Source organism: Sciurus carolinensis, chromosome 13, assembly GCF_902686445.1.
Source record: "Sciurus carolinensis chromosome 13, mSciCar1.2, whole genome shotgun sequence".
In the NCBI taxonomy this organism is placed as follows: domain Eukaryota; kingdom Metazoa; phylum Chordata; class Mammalia; order Rodentia; family Sciuridae; genus Sciurus; species Sciurus carolinensis.
In genome coordinates, this window is record NC_062225.1 from 57,688,185 (window position 1) to 57,708,097 (window position 19,913).

At 42.0% G+C, this 19,913-nt stretch overlaps 1 protein-coding gene and 1 pseudogene across 3 annotated transcripts in view; both read right to left on the bottom strand.

Annotated features, from left to right (window-relative positions):
- Positions 1 to 209: 209 nt before the first annotated feature.
- The window catches only part of Camkmt (calmodulin-lysine N-methyltransferase), a 398,047-nt gene continuing 378,343 nt past the window's right edge, over positions 210 to 19,913 (bottom strand). Inside the window, exons 9-12 of one of the 3 annotated variants that reach the window (XR_007104678.1) lie at positions 16,310 to 16,373; positions 12,072 to 12,201; positions 6,424 to 6,555; positions 210 to 821 (exon numbers count right to left, since the gene is read on the bottom strand). Coding sequence is in view for 2 of the 3 variants with exons in the window: in XM_047522764.1 (XP_047378720.1) it covers positions 744 to 821; positions 6,424 to 6,555; positions 16,310 to 16,373 (274 nt within the window). In the remaining variant the exon portion in view is untranslated. The remainder of the gene's footprint in view (positions 822 to 6,423; positions 6,556 to 12,071; positions 12,202 to 16,309; positions 16,374 to 19,913) is intronic. The other 2 variants (XM_047522764.1, XM_047522765.1) reach the window with 2 other exon arrangements.
- LOC124963196 (peptidyl-prolyl cis-trans isomerase A-like) lies at positions 18,682 to 19,208 on the bottom strand (annotated as a pseudogene).

Here is a 19,913-nt window from a genome sequence, read left to right on the forward strand (position 1 = left end):
CACTCCCCCTCCTTGACACAGCACACTGAGACTAATCACACATAATTGGAGAGGAGGAGCAGAGGGCTGGCCACGCTATTGTGTCCAGAGGACAAACGGTCAGTTTATGAGGCTTTGGGCTGATGTAGTTATTTCTTATACCTCTATAGGGAAAAAAACATCCTGTTTAAAGGGAAAAAAAGAATGAAAGAGAGAGAGAGAACAAGATGGCAAATTTAATACAATTTATTAGAGGGAGATCAGAAAGATGTACTTTTTTTTTATGGAAAGAATTATGATGTTTACTATGTTTACAGATTAAAAACTATCATCACCAAAACAGAACAAAGACCTTTAAAAAAAAAAAAAAAAAGGAGTGGGGGAAAGAATCACCAAAAGAAATTCTGTTTCAGAAGGTTAGGTTGCTCACAAGTCAAATTCAAATCTCAGACAGGGTGCTTATACATATTTAAAGACAAACAAAGGTTTGATACAGGAAAAGCAACAAGCAGACTGTAAAAAGAGGTGAAGGAGACAGGTGCGATGGCTAGGGAGTAATGTGGGTTAGCTTGGGAGGAGTCCATAACACAGAACCCATAGGTGGAATGTCAAAGAGTGGGTGAGGGCCCGAGTCCTGGGACCCACTCAAAAATCTCAGGGAACCAACGGCTTGCTGCATATTACACCCATTGCAGATTTCTGCTTTCATAAAATTATTCCTTGTGCATTCAGTGTTTCCTTCGTCTTCTGAGAAGCGTACTCTTCTATCCATTTTGGGTTAAAATAAGCAGAAGGGGGTAATGAAGGTTTTCTTCATAGATATCCGGGTTTTCCTTTTTCAACTAGAAATAATAGAAAAAAGGTAAGAGGATTCAGATTAGGAATTTTTACAAGTTGATATTAATGTTGATTACAACGTAATGATGACTTTTTAACCTAAATTAATCACAAAAAAGCAATTCAAATTGGCTCTTAGTAGCATTGGCATGACTGTACTACACTTGAAGATGGGAGTCTTTTTGTCGTTGTTTTGCTTTGTTTTAGGTGGGAGTAGGGTGTTTTTTCATAAATAACCAAACTGCATTTGTGACTGGAGGGAGAGCTGGGGCCCCTTCACCTCCCCACACCAATCACTGGGCATGAAGTTTCTGCTCTAGATCCTCCCTTTCCCTGAAAAGCGCCACGCCATTCAGGCAGCCAGGCAGTTCAGATCACTGTTGGGAGACCTTGCAACACCTGGGCACAGGGACAGGCTTCTGGGGCCTGAGATGTTTGGAAGGCTCTCCAGGTGCTCCTTAGGGTTTTAATATTAATGATGATTTAAAAATTCTTTTCTCTGAGGAGGAGAACATATTCCAACAATTAGAGCAGAAACATTTGATACTGCTCAGGTGAAGTTCTGAGCATAAGTGATAAGATTCTAAAAGCCAATCAAAGCCCTCAAACCTAATGTGCCCTTTTTTCTCCTCATTTGGCTAGAATAATTTTGACAGTTGTATTTATATTCATTTTAACAAACAGTAATTTAGTATTTATAAAGACAATATTTTTGAAGTTGGTGTTTTTGAAGCAATTGTTAATTCTTTTTTAGTGTACAGGGATCAGACATTTCCTTTAATTATACATGGAACCAATGCCTTTACTGTTTCAAATCAGTCACAGATCCACCCTCCGCCCCCGCTACATGAATGGCTCCAACATCATATTCTTCTGAGTTGGTCTGCTTGAATCTTTTCAAAGTCCATGTCTCTTCTAAGTCATGTTCCCAAACTGTGACATGCCCCCACTATTAAGGACAGGAGCCATGAACCCACTTTTGCTTTCCCACTGGGGAACATAAAGCCAATCCAGTCTACTTTCTAATCCACTTTCCTAAGAACTGATGGTGGTACAATCACTAAAGTGCCTTCATTCTGTTTTCTTAGATGCCGTTTGTTCTGTTCACAGATGATTAGTTGTCTATTTAGAAAGGGCCTTGTGGATTTTGTGGCCGCCAAAGTATCGACAGTGTTAATCCTAAACACAGGTCCCTCAGCATCCCTCTTTAATCTAATAATAGTTATTTTAAAATGCCGAGAAAAAGCCTTCACGAACTTCCCAATCCATGCCCACTCGCCAGGATCTACCAATTGTAAACACCTTTGTTGCCAGTCGCCCTAGAAATAGAGGGAACTCACTGAAATATTTTACAGAGAGAAGAGGGGGCCAAGTTAGCTACATTCTTTCCTCAGGGATTGGGGATAAGGGAAAGTTGATTACTCAGCCTGAGTCAGCTGACCTGCTCACTCACAATGCACTAATATACGGAGACTCAAATGAGCTCTTTATAAAGTCCCTGAGGTAATATGTGGGCTAAATAATTCTTCTGTAAATATGGGTTAGAAATCACTTTTAACTTGAATTCTATGCTGACCTCTGGAGGCTAAAACAGAGGCTTGGTTGCTGGAAGGGGCCGGGGGCCAGCCCTGTCTTGACCATGAGCCCTTCTAGCAACAGGAAAGAGCCCCCCACCCTCAGAGGCGACAGCATAACCCAGCACCAGGTCATTTCTGAATCACCAACTATATTATGGGAGGGTACTTGAACAGTCACCATCTGATGGGGAATACCTGCTTTGATGGGGGAATGTCATGAGGTTCAAGAATAATTCCATTTACCCAGGCTATACTTCTTTGCCCAATTAATGATTATAATTTTAAGAAATGAAAAAGCACCTTGGGAAAAAAAATGAACAAAAAGCAAATTGTGAATAAAACAATTTTTCAATTTCATAGGTTAAAACAGGGTCTTTGAGGACTGAACTAAATTATACAGCTGCTATTAGTAGCATTATGCTTTACTTCATAATTGGATGTAACACGCTCAGCCTTACTACCGCGCGAACAGCAGCCGCAGGAGTGGAGTTCAGACTGTTTACCCTTTACAGTATCCACAATTATCAACAGCACACCATACAGATTATAAGCACCAGCCACTTGTAATGTGGCATTTTGAATAGATAAGCAGAAGTGCAATATGGCCGTGCTTTTAACACAATGTACTGACTTCACAGTAGAGCTCAAGCCTATTTTCATGGCTAAGTACAAAAATATACAAAATAAACACACCGGTAGGTTTTGCAAAAGTTAAAAAAAAAAAAAGGCTCAACACATGGCTTGCAAAATTATTTTTCGAAAGGATATTTGTATGAATGAGTATATTCATCAACTAATTTCAAGCCAGCTGAAATCTCTGAGTCCTCTCTACCTTGCTAAACCATTTGCTGTCTTAACATCCTAAGGGTTTTGCACCACCCTGTGGGGCAGCGAGTTTCATTCCCAGCCTGGAGGTGACCAAAGGGCCAGGGAGGAGAGGGAAGTGTTTTATTTTTCTTCCTGTTGCCTGGATGAACAGAAAGGCAATATTTTAAAAACATACTACACCTTTGGCTGCCTGGTTCCTGAGCACGCTGGCTGCATGGTGTGGGCACCGTTTAACAAAAGCACTGGCAGAAAAGTGCGGAATGGCACCGTTTTGATTACAGGCTTGCTTTTTAACGGAAATAAAATTTCACAGTTAACAATGAGAGGTGAAAAGTTTAAGAGGCAAAGCTGTTCCTCCTGATCACTGACTGTTAATCAGCTTCATGGGTGGTTGCCTAAATCTGTAGATTTTTTTTTTTTTTTTTTTACCTTGCACTACTGCCAAGATTGTAACTAATTTTTTCCCCTGTTGTAAGGGGAGGGGTGAAAAACTCGGCATAGAAGGCAGCTGTGTATGAGTGACGTGAGGCACTAATGCAGAGGGCAAAATTAAAATTCATGAATCTCTTCACAACCATTTGTGTAACAAGATTAAGACGGGACAGCGGAAAAGAGCGGCATTATCAGGCGTCTTACAGTCCTCCAGCTGGTTACGCTCTATTCCAACACAGTAGGGCTAAGAGGATAACACGCAGCCCGAAGGAAAACGCGGCTCCTCCATTGGGGAGCAGGCGCGTCCCGGGGACGATGGGGCTTTGGCCAGAGATGGAGAGGAAGAAAGCTGATTGCCGCTCAAGATGGAAAACTTTTAAGCCCTGGCTATTAGCACGCGGCCAACAAAGCCGCCGGGTGGAGGTTCCCGGTGGCCGCGCCCGCCCCTCCACGTCTCCACGTCCCGAGCCCCAGGCGGCGGGCGGCGGCCAGGGCGACAGGGGTGCTGCCCTCGGCTTCTGCCCCCGCGTCCTGCTGAAGGGTACTTGGGCTCGCGTGTGGCGGGGATGCTCCCCTCTCCTTTCAGCATGGCTCCCTGACCGGCCTCTGGGTGAGGTCCTTCTTTTGCAAAGGACACCTCTAGTGAGTGCAACCTGGACCGGGTCACCGACATGGTTCCATCCAGTCAGCAGTTTCCCACTGTTGGAGCAGGGACAGAAGGGAGGAGAGACATTCTTTTGATAGAAGCAGGACTTCAAACCAGCTGATATGTGCAGATACATCTCATGAGTGGATTTACCAGAGGACCCTATCTCTGCAGAGAAGTCCCTAGGGTTCTACTTCCTGAGCACAACATGGCAGAGTCACCCCTCATAATAACACAAAGAGGACTATTTTTCAGTCCAATGTCAGCAAGGTGTGGAATTTGACTTTTAAGCAATTATCAAGAGTGAAAAAGGAAGGTCATTTAGTTATTTATGCAAATTACTTTTTGTGGGACCAAGCACTCAGCCAGTGATTATGTATGGAGTGCTAAATGGGTATGGTGCACAATATAAAGCAAGAGGCACGTTGAGAGAGTCATGGAGTGTGCCGTGCTTGGCAGGGTAGTGTGCCACACTATAAATAAAAAGAGGAGGCTGCCATCCTCTCGGGACTACACTCAAGTTCTAGACACAGGAGAGGTGGCACCAAGGACATAAATGCCTTGCATGTCTCAACACACTTCACATGTTTTGGGGAGGAGACAGAAGGTCTCAGGGGCAATGCTGAACATCTGTACTGGTAGAAAGACCCACACCCTGGCTCTTGGGAGCTGTCACTGAGAAACTAAAAGCATTTGTTGTTCTAGGGCACAAGTGACTGACATGACAGTGAATAGTCGTTAGCTGATCCCCATAGCTCTAGCCTGACCTTGGAGAGAAGGTCCACCTTATCCCTTGGGGCGGAGGAACCCAAAGGGCCAGGAGATACCTTTCCACACTAGGTAAAGCCCTCAGAGCCATTCTTTTTGTTCTGGGAGGGAAGATATGATGCTGGAGAAGCAAGTAAGATGTTATCCTGCTTTTATTTTTTCAGTGGTGCTGGGAATTGAACCCAGGGCCACTGAGCTGCTAGACAAGTGTTCTTCCACTGAGCTATGCACCCAGCCTGTTTTTATTTCCTGATTGTGAGCAGTGCGCCTGATCTTGCTTGGAAGATGATGTAATTTAACTCTTTCAGTTTGCAAAGGACCATCCCCAGCTCCTAAACCAGGGACTAAAGGGAGCCCTAGAGACCCAAAGAAGTAAACCAACCCTTTCCAGAAAGAGAATTTCCTTTCTCTTGATTGAAAGATCAGATTCATTTTGCATATAATGTTTTAAGAGCCAAAGCACTTCTAGATTATATCAAAGTCCAGGGCAATAAAGAATGCTATTTACATTGTCCTAGGAGAAAATTAAGGTCAGGCTTTGGCTTTTCTGCAGCTACAACTTGTGAAAACATGACTAGTCAAAGTCTCTTGCCAAGGTCATAGTAGCTCAGCAAAGGGACATTTCTGTAAGGCACAGAATTAGAGGTAATTCATGTTAGGCTAGTCACTGGGACAAGTTCTAACAAATGTGAGAATCCTAAAAAGTTTTCCATGGAACATTTGCCTCTCAGTGTCCTATATTGCCCTGTACCCATAAATAATAAAAAGGCTGATAACATTGCTTTATGTAAGCAGGCTTAGAAATCACTCTCAGATAAGTGCTTTTGACCTAAATCTTGTAGTGCCTCGATGTGACATATAACCCCACAACTGTGAAATTCTGTATGAGATTTAACAGTCTCAAACTGCCAACTGACCCAGCCATAAAGCAAGCAGAGATAAAGATTTACAGTCCAACATGATACAATTAGACATTCACCTTCTATTTATTTCAGTGCAGCTAAGCATTTAACCTACTTAAAAGCCGAAGGTTTTTCATTAAAATACAAATGCATGTTTATCATTCATTCTATGCCACCTCCTCTTGCATCTTACAAATTAGTCTATTATGAATGAAAAGATTAGTTTGTTTCAGAGAAAGGAGTAAACAGGAATGGTTTCTGTAAAATCCTTCTAGACATGCAAAGATAAAAGATGGCTTTACCACACAAAATAATCAGATACAAATAGCTGTTCAGAAGCAACACACCTAAGGAGTACTTTAATCAAATATTTAGGTTACCTGCCAAAAAGACCATGATCTCTTCAAAATGCAATGCGGATTAAAGTGTTATCTAACACAAGCAGAAAACTAACCTTGGAGTGGAAGTTTGAAATGTGTTCATCATAATTTTCATGTTTTTGGAGAGAGAAACCAGCTTTTTCAGCTAGATTGCAAAACTGGTTTAAAGTATTCCCTCGGAGTGGGGCGAACACCATTGCTTTTCCCTAGAACATTAAAAAAGAAATTCACGCATTTTAAAACTAGAAGGCAACGAAACATAACAGACATTGGTCAAAGCACTTAATGTATTGCTCTCAGGGAAACTAGACTGTTCTAGAGATATCTACACTGGATGGGCATTCAAGGATAATTTCAAGGATAGCTACATATCAAATAATAAAAAACATATACATTCAAATGGTCAGTTGCTGTGTTTTATCCTTTTAAAACAAGGCACATAATAAATTGTGATTGAAAGTTAGCATTTGGAACAATATACATTGTCTCGGGTCTGATGGTTTTAACCATCGACTAGATCTGGGGCAGACCCACTCACCTGTGACTCCTTTGCACCTGCCAGCAAAGCCACAGCACAGCTCCAGAGCATGTGACCACAGATGCATATAAACATGAATTTACTATGCTCTGAAAATTCAGAACCAAGAAATCATCCAAAGGAAGGAGTAACCACAATCCCTACTGGAAAGTTTTCACATTTCAATCCTGCCACCAGCCTTTTTCATGACTCTCCTGTCAGAGACAAGGTGACAGGCTTTCAGTTTCCAACTTCATTGAATCACTCACAACGGTCATTGCTATAGGAAAGTAGCTCCTCACAGCAACTGAATGGCTGCTTTTCAAAGAATGTAGTGCAATCAGGGTAAACAGGCTAATCTAAATCACCACACAATCTTTTTAGACTGTTCGGTGAGAAGAATGGAGGACTCGAATAAAATACATACCAGATCTTAGAAGTCCATCTGACATGGAATTCCAAAACAAATTTGCTAACTACTGGGTATATGTGGGTCCACCCACTTCTACATGTACACAAAGCTGTTAAACTTCTGAATCTTATTTTCTTTCCATTTAAAAAAAAAAGATGACTAAAGATGGTTGTATGCTTCTATTAATTCTGATTTACACTTCACTTCTATGAAACGTCACTTTGGTTTTGAAGGAATCATGAAAAAATATCTGTTCCTTATGACAGGTGGTTTATCATTCATACCTATTGGGAATTTATTGAGCAACGAATGTATGAAACAGTGGGCTAGGTATCTAGACATATAGCATCTCCTTTAGTCTTGAAACCACCCCACACTGTTCTCAGGTCCATTTTATAGGATGCTAAGAAAGGTCAGATAATTGGCAAGGTGACACAACAAATAAATGATTAGAAGCTCATCCTCCCAGTCCCAATCTGGATGCTTTTTCTGTTATATTACACTGTCTCTTTATTACTAACAGCGATGATGACGATAATGACAGCTACCACTGTGCAAGGTGCTTCAAAATCCCTCCCTTAGGTCCCCTCAGTGATCTTCTCCACAACATTGTACAGTAGGCATTCCATTTTGCAGATGATTAAGCAAGCAGTGAAGGGTTTGAAGAAAAGAAGGAGGAACTGTGTGGTCAAAAGGATCCTGGACTTAAATGGAGTCTCTACCATTAAATAGTTGCATCACCCCAGGACAATCAAACAATCATCAAAAGTCACTGAACTGTTGAGCTAGCAGGTACCTTGGAGATGACACAGTCCAATCTCCTCCTCTTGTAGGCCAGAACCTTAGGCCCTCCTAGCAAACCCACTGAGTTTTCTTATCGACCAAATGAAAGAACAAAGCCTGCCCTGCCTTTTTTCCCCCCCCCTCCAGCAAGTTGTGAGGAGCAAATGAGGTGGGGAATGTGAAAATAATTTGAAAAACAAGATAGTATAGATATCAGATTCAAAAAATCCATACCATCCAAAAGTGCTATAAAAATTCTATCATTTCTCTCTCCCTCACTCACCTGCAAGAACAGGCATGGATATACTGTCCTGGACATAAAGAGTGTTTTCATACTCTGTTTACACAGACATGTACACACTCAGGCACATAATTATAGCAGCACCAATCATGCCACTACACTTAAGGTTCTGTCAGCTTTTCCAAAATTAATTGCTATTTTCAGGCAGTTTTCAAACTTAGCAGCAAAAATTCATTTTTATGTGAAACTAGATATAATACATGGTCTCAGCAGGAGAGCAAAAGTCTCCATTAAAAAAAAAAAAAAAAAGGAAGGAATACCAGTAGGTCATTTTAGTCATTTCTAAGAGCTGGTTGCCACTCTGGATTTTTGAATAATGGAAGCTGTTTCATTTTAAAGTCACCTGCAAAGATTGTCTTATAGTTACAATTGAAGAGTTATTTTTCCAGCTATTATCTAAGCTACATATCATAACGTTTACAGGGCGACAGGTTTCTTGGTTGGACTGATGTCTGCATTCACAAAGCACTATGACCCTCATTTCCCACCCACTTGTGGGTTGGGGTGAAAGGTAAGGGGACTACAACTAAGCCTGTGGCAGCATCTCTGCCCACACATTTTTCCTCCTCTAGGGCTCTTAGTTTACCTGTCCTTCCCTAACCAGGGTATTTAGAACAGAAGCCCCAACCCACCCCATGATTCTCCACCCCTTCTGCTGGCTTTGTTCTTGTTCTTAGCACTTATCACCAGGGACACACGTTACATCCTTGTTTGTTAATGCTGTCTCCTGTGGCTGGAATGTACTCTCCATGACAACAGCATCTTCTAATGCTTTATTCACAGCATTTCCTGGTGCCTAGCATGTTGTAGGTACTCAGTCAATATTTGTTGAGAGAGTAAACTAAATCCAGAAATTGGGTAATTTGAAAACTACAAGTCTTTGGGAATTTGAAAGCCACATTCTATTGCTTATTCTTTTAAAAAGATTTTCTCCAAGAAGCTTTCCCAGAGTCAGCTGCTGTGGTGGGATGTCAGAGGGCAGCAACTGTACCCAATCCTCTTCCCACAAGAAAGAGAAAGAGCAAGCGGGAGTTTTAATCTCTAAGCTCAGTTATGAGTGTTGTTATCTTTTTTTGTTTTGTTGAATACAGACGCTTTTGAGATGTGGATTAATATTTAGGAGAGAAAATAACACATCATCCATTTATTCAATAAACACCTATTGAGTCCTACTGCGTGCAGCCCCTGTTCCACACAGTAATGAATGGCTTTACAGGCACCCCAGTATCTCCAGGGGAGCAGGGCACTTCATCTGTAAAGCAGTACCACCAGAGGAATGCACCTTACAATTTAGGCTGTAAAAAATCAAGTCAAGAAAAAGATTATAGATTTCAAATTAGTCCATCACTTTAGAAAAATTATTTTCAATTTACCAAAGCACAACTTTCTAAGCGTTCAGTCACGGAGTCATTTTAAACTCTGAACACTCGATTGAATGTAAAATTTTGACTGATGTGCAGAAATTTGAGGGAATTCATTTACCCCTGGAGAGAAGAGAGAGAAGTTCCACTAAACAACAATGATACTGTTTATATTGTGAAACCAGTTGTTGTTGTTTTGCTAGACTACTCTATACTCACATATTACAGGGTGTGCACTTCTGAAAAAAAAGGTATGCTTCAGATTTATTTTAAAGGAATATGCTATGCCAATGAAATGCCTTTATTACTTTTTCATTTCCAGGCAACCAATTATTAAACACCAATGACATTTAAGCTGATGCTTATTTTCTGTTTTGCCTGGTTTCTGAGACACTACCTGCTTTCTCTCTTACCATCTCTCTCAGTCTCCCTTGATCTCCTTTTCTGGCTTCTCTTGGCCACCCACCCCTAATTGTCAGTGGTCCTCAGGGCTCTGCCTACTATTTCTTCATATTTTATGTAATTCTAGGCAGTTGTACTTATGTCTGTGACTTCAGCTATCACTTACACATCAATAACTCCCAAGTCTATAACTATACCATTCATCACTGACCAGGGCCCACACCATATTTCCAAGTGCCCGCCCATCTCTGTATGCAGATATTCTGAAGTTACCTTTAGCCCATTCTGTCTAAAATGGAACCCAATATCCTTGATGTCAAACCCTTCACATTCCCAGGGTATCACCCATCAAACACAACACACACATCCACATACTCAGACACAGAGCTGAGTGCCTCCTATTTACCAACCACTTCCATACCCATGGTTTTCAAAATGAAGCTGGAAACCTGGGGAAAAAAAGTAGTGCCTTTCAAGAATTTTCAATACCATATCCACCTGCATCACCAATATCTGCTATAGATGGTGCTCCAGGTGAATCCTGAATTGCTTCAGGGGAGAACTGGAGGGACAAAAGGGAGACCACGACTGGAAGTACTAGGTAACCCCCACCCCCACCAAGTCCCATTTAACTAATGCTGCTTCATTTTTTTTTTTTTTTTTTTTTGAGGGAGTACTGGGGATTGAACCCATGACCTTATGGATGGTTAAGCATGCGCTCTATCACTGAGCATGCCCCCAGCCCCCACTTTTATCTCTTTAATTGAGATGCTGGCTAAACTTTTTTGACCAAAGGGTTTTGCCATTTAAGTAGGGGTTGAAAATGACTGACCGGGTTCCCACCTTCTTGGGATGGTAGACAAAGTCCCATGTGCCTGATCCACTGCATCCTCATTTCCCGTTGTTCTCACCTTGGGCTCTAGTCAGGCCACAGTAACTACAGCCCCTTGATATGTTCTTTCATGCCCCCCTGTGTCTTTAAACATGCAAACATTCCCCTGGAGTAGAATGCTCCTCTTACCTCCAGTATTTTGTCTGCGTGGTGAACTCTTACTCATCCCTCAGCACCCAGATTAGACATCCTGCACCTGTGATGCATTTACTGACTTCATCTGGCCTCCACACCATGCCTCCTGCCCCACTTAGTTCTCTGTCTCCAAGGTTTGCATACCTCTGCTCTGCCCCGCCCACACCACTGGGCAACAAAATACTTGCTTGTCACTCTCACTGGACGGTGAGCTCCTTCAGGGCAGGATCACATTGTCTCTTACTCCAACCCCAGGTCCATCCCTCGCACAGTGTTTAGCACCGAGAGGCACTCAGCAAACGTTTCCTGAATGAATCTCTTAATGAATATCCATTCAATATCTCCTTTTCTGTCATCAGTTCTACATGAGCTCTTAAATGGGTGATTCCAAGTAGAAATTGGTCCATGCTGGACCCTGATGAGCCTTGATGACCTCAAGCTCGCCCATACTCCAATCCAACCTCCATTCTGTGGCTGGAGTGATCTTTCTAGAACCTACATCTGAAAACACCACTGCTCACCAACGCTCAATGGCTCTTTTTACTCATCTGATAAAGCCCAATTGCTTCATCATAGGATTCTCAGACTCTTATACAATGGTACCCAAACTAGCACTTTAACTTCATCTCCTGCCCTTCACTAACACTAACCCCCAAATAAGACAGACATTCTCTTTATTATTTTTTTGTGTGTGTGTATGGAGGGATTGACCCAGGGGCACCTTACCACTTGATACACTCCCCCAGCCCTTTTTTATTTTCAGACAGAGCCTCACTAAGTTGCCTGGAGCCTCCTGAATTGCTGGGATTACAGGCGTGCACCACTGTACCAGTGGAGACAGACACACTTATACTCCAGGAAGAGAAAACTTCTCGTTGATTTCATGTTCTTTAACACTCCACACATTCAAGCTCTGCACCTTCCACCAGGGAAGCTACTTCTTGTCCTCTTCTTCTAAGGCTTAGAATGTCCTTCTGGGACTGGGGAGATGGCTCAGTTGGTAGAGTGCTCGCCTTGCAAACACAAGGCCCTGGGTTCAATCCCCAGCACTGCAAAAAAAAAAAAAAAAAAAAAAAAAAAAAAAAGTCCTTCTGACTATTCAAGGCTGAAGTCCAATACAGCTGTCTTTTAGGGAAACCTCCAAAGCACTTGTCATTCTTTGTGCTTTCTCCTGGTACCTCTTTCTTAGTACTGCTATGGTGCATTTGAATTCCTGGTAGTTCCTTGTATTAATCTGCTCTGGCCTATGCTTTGAGTCTCACAGTCCTCCTCATTCATATTTATGCCACTACCCCACATTCCTGGTGCCAGGACAGTAGTTGCTCAACAAATATTTGTTGAATCAAGACTGAATCCAAACTCGTGAGCATCTCACATTTTTTGGGATTGAACTCAGGTGCTTAACCACTTAGCCACATCCCCAGTCCTTTTCCTTTTTTTGTATTTTATTTGGAGACAGGGTCTTGCTGAGTTGTTCAGGGCTTTGCTAAATTGCTGAGACTGGCTTTGAACTTGTGATCCTCTTGCCTCAGCCTCCTAAGCTACTGATTACAGGTATGTGCCATGAACATCTCACATTCCATCTAGTAAATTTGAAAGATTCGTAAATCAAATAAAAATAGCACCAGGCTGTATTTTGCACTGCCCCCTGTGTTCCACCTGTATACATGCTACATCTCCACAGATTCTGAATTCCTAAATTATAAAGTCTACCTCACGTCTCAATCAGCACCTGAGTGTCCTTAAAAAAGAGCTTTGTAGGGGTAGGCCCCTGCTCAAGAGTCTCAAAACCATCTAGGGGCTCTCTGTTGCTACAACTAGTGTTTCTAGAGCATTCTTACAACTGTGTGAGCTAAGTATGGCTGAACTCAGCTTTTTGCCGAGAACAGGTGAGGATTTGCTGGGTCTCTGACCTGGCAAGCAGACAAGTGTCCTTTAGTAGTTTCACCACACTGAGCCCACCCATAGAAGGTAATTTCCCTGAGATAAGCAAACAGATGTTTGAACAGATGTAGACAAAGAGGTTAGAGTTGCCAAAAAGATGAGGAACTCTGCCCATGAAACGATATTGCTCTTCTAAAATGAGGGTCCATGATTTCCATGTATACTACACCTTGGATATAGGCAGGACTCCCGGAATTTGGTGGTCAGCTAGGGCCAGTTTCTGAAGAAGGTTAAATGGATTCTACAGTGATAATTTTGAATTGCTGACAATTGGCCAGCAGTGATAACGAGCTGGAGAGCTGTCAATATTGCATCCCCATCCATCTCCTCGTGTGGTTCGGAGTAAACTCACACTGCCTAGCTGGCCTGGCTCCCCTCCCTAGACCCAAAGCCATTTCAGAGCAATATTAGTAGATACCATTTGTTGGTTGTCATTTATGGACTACAGGTCAACTTGCAGGCTGCTGTGACTGGATTTTAAATTACATTCGGGTCTTCTGATATTGGACATTACTGTTGTCACAGACTTTAGGGAACATGAAGACAGGGAGTCACCCTATCAATCATGAGCAACAAGAAACCACTCACCAGAGGGAAAAAGGTGTGGGAGATGTTTCTTCTTGGAATGAGTAAAATTTGCTGATTTCATTCTTTTAAAATAATTACTCTTTCAACCTGTTAAGTTTGCTAGCAAGTGGCATTGTAGCAGGAGTCAATTATCTTTGTGGCTTCTTTAAACCAGCAAGTTGAGAAAAGTGTCCATTTGGGGCAGATGGCAAACCATTTTCTGATGAAATGTGGGACTGCCTATAACGACTCTCCAGGCACAGGGGCCTGCTTGGCTGAGTATCTAAATTCAGCCTTGGGATTTGACATTGCCCTTGGGTCAAGCCAGCAGCCCACATGGATGGCTAAGCTGTCTCTGGCTGCCTATTTCCCCTCACTTATGACTATTATAAAAACGGAAAGCATAGGAACACCCTTTCTCTCCATCTCCTTTCTTTGCCTCTGGACCCTCTGACCCCTCCAACAGATGATTTATTCCAGTTAGAAATCAAGCAACTGTACTCCCCAAGATGGCAGAATTCACTTCTTCCCTGGAATGACTCTTGAACCTTCATGTTGCATTATTTTGCTCTTGCCAGCGTAGTCATCTACAGCAGGAGCTGTCTGTAACAAAAGATATCACCTTCTTCTAGGTATGCAATTGTCCTGGGACTAGGGCAGGGTCTACTGCAGAAATTTGGGACATGAAGGCAGGGCATAAATACATTGCAAGCTTAGTTATGTGCAGAAATTCCCAAAGTCCATATCAGGAAAATAGAATCTTCCCTCCTGCCAGCATTTCTCCAAGGAAAATGCTTAGAAAAGTCCCCTACATTCTGTATTCACCATCATTAGAAAGTGTCTAGTTCTGCAGGGTAACAGAGCTAAGTTTGGATAGCTGTTCAGAGCTAATCATTCACATTACAGTACACGGGCTTGTTCACTGCTTCACAGATGAGAAACTGGGGCTTCCAGAGGATGAATCTAGTAAATGGCAGTGGTCAGATCTGAGCGTAAGTTTTCTGCCCCCAGAGCCCTCTCTGCAAGGAGAACGTAAGCTCTCAGAGCTGACAGAGCTCCATAAGAGTATGGATGAACTTCTCTGCATTCCCCTTGTTGGGAAAAACGGGCAAGACAGTGGTTCCAGAGCTGGTCATTAGATCTAGGTAAATCATGCAAATCTGCTGCAAAATGGAGCATTTGCCACAAACAGGCTCTGAAGGAGTGTTGGTGATGAGTGAAGTACGGTTTGTGCAGTGTGAGATCCAGGAGTCCTTGAAAGCACTGTTTTTATCTATGATATATTTTCACAGAGGCTCTTCCATTCAGCAATCCCATTGCCCTCTCTGAAAATCTTGGTCTTGCAAATGCTCACAAGAATCACCTAAGGCTGACAGGTGATGAAGCAGCCCAGAATTCCTTCTTTGACCCTCAACTTGGGCAGCCTTCTCAACTGAGGCAGTATTCCTCAGTAGCTGGGAACATGCCCCTTTCTGCCTTGGACCTACTACCCACTTCACTGTGGGAACTGAGAAGGCCAATTTAATTGAATTGATTGCCACTTACAAAGCTGTGGTTAGTCCTCTGAGAGGTCTATTTAAAGTTTCTGAGCTATATAGAGATAACAAAATAAAAAGCAACAGTGAAAGGCAAAGGATGATTATCAAATTGCTCTGGGAATCTTCAATGTGAAAAAGATATAAAAGAAAGATTGAAAGGTATTAGTCTATAAGTCTCACTGAGGTCAGAAGACTAGAACCTTTTAAAAAAGACTTAGAAACAAAACCAAATGAAACTTTAGAAAACATACACACACACTGCAGTCATCACAGATTAATGTGAGTTCCTATCTTAGATTACATTAATATTGCTAACCTATTTTAAATTCCTATGGCACAGCAAGAGTCTTCTATACTTACAAGATTTTTTTTTTAATGTATGAGCTTTAAACTCGTTTTCTTACTTTAAATAGATGTATATTAACTCTCCGTTTAGGCTGCAGGACCACCTAGCTTAGTATAACAGCCCAACAAAATAAGAGTGGATACAAACTCTGTAATTTACTCACAGGCATAAATGGATATATAAATGTAAAAATGTGCACAATATTTTATGCCATGCTTGGCTTCATTGTGACCTGATGTTTATAATATGTAAATAATGGTTTCCTTTTAAAGCAAAGAACTTTTAATATACAGATTCGTCTTAAAGTATTTTTTTCCTTAGTAAAAACAGAAATAAAAAGAAAAGAGTATTCTTTTGCAATGACTAAATACCCAATGACAAAGGTTACCATTGAAGGGATTAAAAACGACAGAAGTCAACAGAAAACTTTCAATATCATACTTCTACTTTAATATGAAGATATTGTTATCAAAGGAAAAGACTCAAGAAATTCTTTGATAAAAATAATCTCACACTATCTTTGAAGCGGTTTCATTTATTTTACTACCCACTGTGTTCCTTATCAGAAGGCCAAGGGTAAGAAGTTTCCTAGTTATGATTAGGAAAGAATCTGATAGATCAGAAGACCCAATTGAAGTTGGACATAATAAGTATTAAAGTATTACATGACATTAATCCTGCCATTCCATTACTCTCTCCATCTTTGTGCACAGACTAATTATTCTGTAGCCAGTATTCAGGAGAAAATAGAAACATACTTACCATGGGCTGGAGTAATCTCTTTATTGCATCAACAAGGCTGGCTCTGTACTGGTCCAGAAACAGACTGACATTGAGAAGAGAGCAGAATCCAGATTAAACTGGGTTTTCAAGTCTAATGATACTAATGGTGATAAATACAAGGCTCATTGCGTGTGTTTGCCCAATACTAAGAGAAATTGGTCCCTTCCATTCCAGTTTGCTGGGGGGTAAAATTTAAAAAGAAGATATTGTGGTCATTGTTATCCAGTTAGACCAAGCCCTCCTGGGCCAGGACTCACACATGACTGGGTCATATGTTAATTTTAAGGGGACAGTTTCTAAACTGCTTTTTGTGGGGGTCATCTGGTAGAGACGAAGCACTGTCTGTACTTCCCTTGTTAGATCCTGGGCTCCCATAGGTCTGGGCCCATGTCCACCCAGGGCTGTGAGGTTGCCATCCATAAACAAACCACCAGCCCCACTGCATGCAAACCACAGGACAGGGGGCAATGGTTTTAGTCACTAGGAATAGCACTAAGATGTAAGACTCAATCCGTGACAAGGAGTGAACAGCTCCAAAAACAAAGCTTAGCTAATATGTCACAGAAACCACGGTAACTCTGGATTTTTCTTCCTTGACATCCATATTTATTCTTCGCCAGTTCACTGTGGTTTTTTATTTTATTTTATTTTTTTCACCTTCCTCCAGTCTTTCGAGAACTTTGGTTGTTCTATCATCTTTTGATTGAGTCAGTCTGACCCTGTCTTTGCCAGGCTTTATTGTGGAAGTTTGGAACAGTTTCTGTATCTGAAATTGCAGGTCCCAAGTTCAAGTGTGGGTTACTTGGCAGTAGATGGCAAGCTAGTTAATTTAGCCATACCTGGCACTGTGATTTAAATACATTCTCCTCAAAATCATGCAACAGAAATTGAATCCACAATGTGACAGTGTTAAGAAGTAGGGAAATTTGGCTCTTTTTGTACTTCTACTTTCTGCCATGTGAGAACACAGCATTCTTTTCCTCTGGAAGATTCACATTCAAGGCATCATCTTGGACAAAGAGACCAGACCCTCATCAGACATCAGACTCGAGACCTCCCAGCACAGAGGAGGAAGAGGACAGCTCAGCAGGGGAGCCAGTCATCAGATGCTGGAGTTAGGCAAGTCGGGTAGAAGCCATCTCAGAGTGCCTGCATCCACAGTGACTTCTTCATTTTCTGAGTTCAGTACCAGAAGTAGAGAATTTGGAGTTTCTTCTTCCAGTTTCCTGTATGGCAGAGGTGCTGTCCCACAGGGTTTGAAACTTATTGAAGACAGGGAGCATTTCTTGTGTTTCTTTGTTTCTTCTACAACATGCACAGCAGCTACAGTAGCCTAAGAGGTTGGCTAACTCTGAGCAGAGCAGCAGCATGGGGCGGGGAACGAAAATAATAGTATATGGCTTGGGAAGTGTATGAGACACAGCTTCAGCTTCAGAGTCATTGCTTCTAGGTGGTATTTTTGGAAAAAATAAACAACTCTTCCACTTCATAAAAATTGACAATGATGTCTTTTAAGGGAAAACAGAACTACTTCTAAAAAGGCATCTTTTAAGTCATAACACAAGTCCAAATGCATTGCTTTGCAAAGCAATGTAGAAAAGTCTTCCATTCATATCTTGACTTTCCCCTCTTACAGTGGCCAGTCCCTTACACCTTGGAGATTACACCCTCTCTCATCTTGTGCTTTAATCATTGTGTTATTTGGCTTTTAATCACTGTGATCAAAATACCTGATAAGAACAATTTAGAGGAAGAAAAGTTTATTTCGGGCTCATGGTTTTAGAGATTCAGTCCATGGTTAGCAGATTTCATGGCTATGAGCCCATGGTAAGGCAGAACAACATGGCAGATGGGTGTGCTGGAGAAATACTGCTCAGTTTCTGGCAGTCAGGAAGCAGAGAAAGAGCACGAGGATCCAGGGACAACATATGATCCCCAAAGGCATGTCCTCAGTGACCTACTTCTCCAGCCACACTCCACCTGCCTATAGTTAACCACCCAGTAATCCAAATTATTAATCCAGTGAATGGATTAATCCAATGATTAGATCACTACTCAATATAATCATTTCACCTCTGAACATTCTTGCATTAATTAACACATAAGCTTTTCAGGGGACATCTTGTATCCATAACAGCCATCTCAAGAGGGGCCCCAGTGAAGGGGCCCCTCTTTTTTTTTGTAATTTACTTTTTATTCATAATCATAAATTTAACTCTGCAATCCAACTAGACTTGGGAGGGACATAAAGAAAATATGGAACCCAAAGAACTGCGGTGCGAGCACAAAGATTATGGGATATTGCAAGCAGATAGGGTGGAGGGGTGCTCTCCTCAGCTACAGAAGGAATGGTTTGGTGGTTAAGATAAACACAAGTCAAATGTGTTAGAGTTGTCCACGGTCGGTAATGGTGATCTTCTTGCTGGTCTTGCCATTCCTGGACCCTAAGCACTCCATGGCTTCCATGATGTTCATGCCCTCTTTCACCTTCCCAAAGACCACCTGCTTGCCATCCAACCACTCAGTCTTGGCAGTGCAGATGAAAAACTGGGTACTGTTTGTGTTTGGCCCAGCATTTGCCATGGACAAGATGCCAGGGCCTGTATGCTTCAGGATGAAGTTCTCATCAGTAAACTTCTCCCCATAGATGGACTTGCCACCAGTGCCATTATGGTATGTGAAGTCACCACCTTGGCACATAAATCCTGAAATAATTCTGTGAAAGCAGGAATCTTTATAACCAAATCCTTTCTCTCCAGTACTCAGAGCACAAAAATTTTCTGCTCTTTGGAACTTTGTCTGCAAACAGCTTGAAGGTGATGCCGCCCAAGGGCTCACTGCTGATGACGATGTTGAAGAACGTGGTAGGGTTGACCATGGATGACAGAGAATGACCACAGGCGACGGCAGCGTCTTGAAAGCCCCACTCTCATTCTTAATACTGTGTTAGTCCCTTCTGATCTGGCCTCCCTACTCCTCACATGGCACGGTAAGTGCTGCCTGCTCCAGGGTAACAGTACTGTCAGGAGGAGACTGCTGTTCTCCCTTGGAGGGGCCCACTGTATGGAGCCACATTTCAGACAGCAGAGAACATCATCAGGCTTACTAGAGCTCTGGCTTTGACTTTTCTGCTCTGTGACCTTGGGCAAATCACTTCATGTGAGGCCTTAGTTTCCTTGTTAACAAAGGCCCACTTATGTGGCTGCAAATATCAGTGGGCACCTGTGACATACAAGGGACTTTTGTAAGCACTGAGAATAAACTATGAATAAGAGGTCAGGGGCTATAGCTCAGTTGGTAGAGTGCTTGCCTTGCAAGCACAAGGCCCTGGGTTCAATCCCCAGCAGCACAAAAAAAAAAAAAAAAAAAAAAAAAAAAAAAAAAAAAAAACTATGAATAAGACGAAGTTCCCTTTCTCAAGGAACTTCCATTTTTGAGTTGAGCAGAGCATACATGCAGACAGTGCTCAACAAATATTAACTTGCCAACTGACTGGCAGCTCATCACAGTCCTTGAAATGGAGGAAGTATATAGTGTTAGTTTCAATTATCCTAAAATAGGTTATGCACTCAACTTTCCCAGC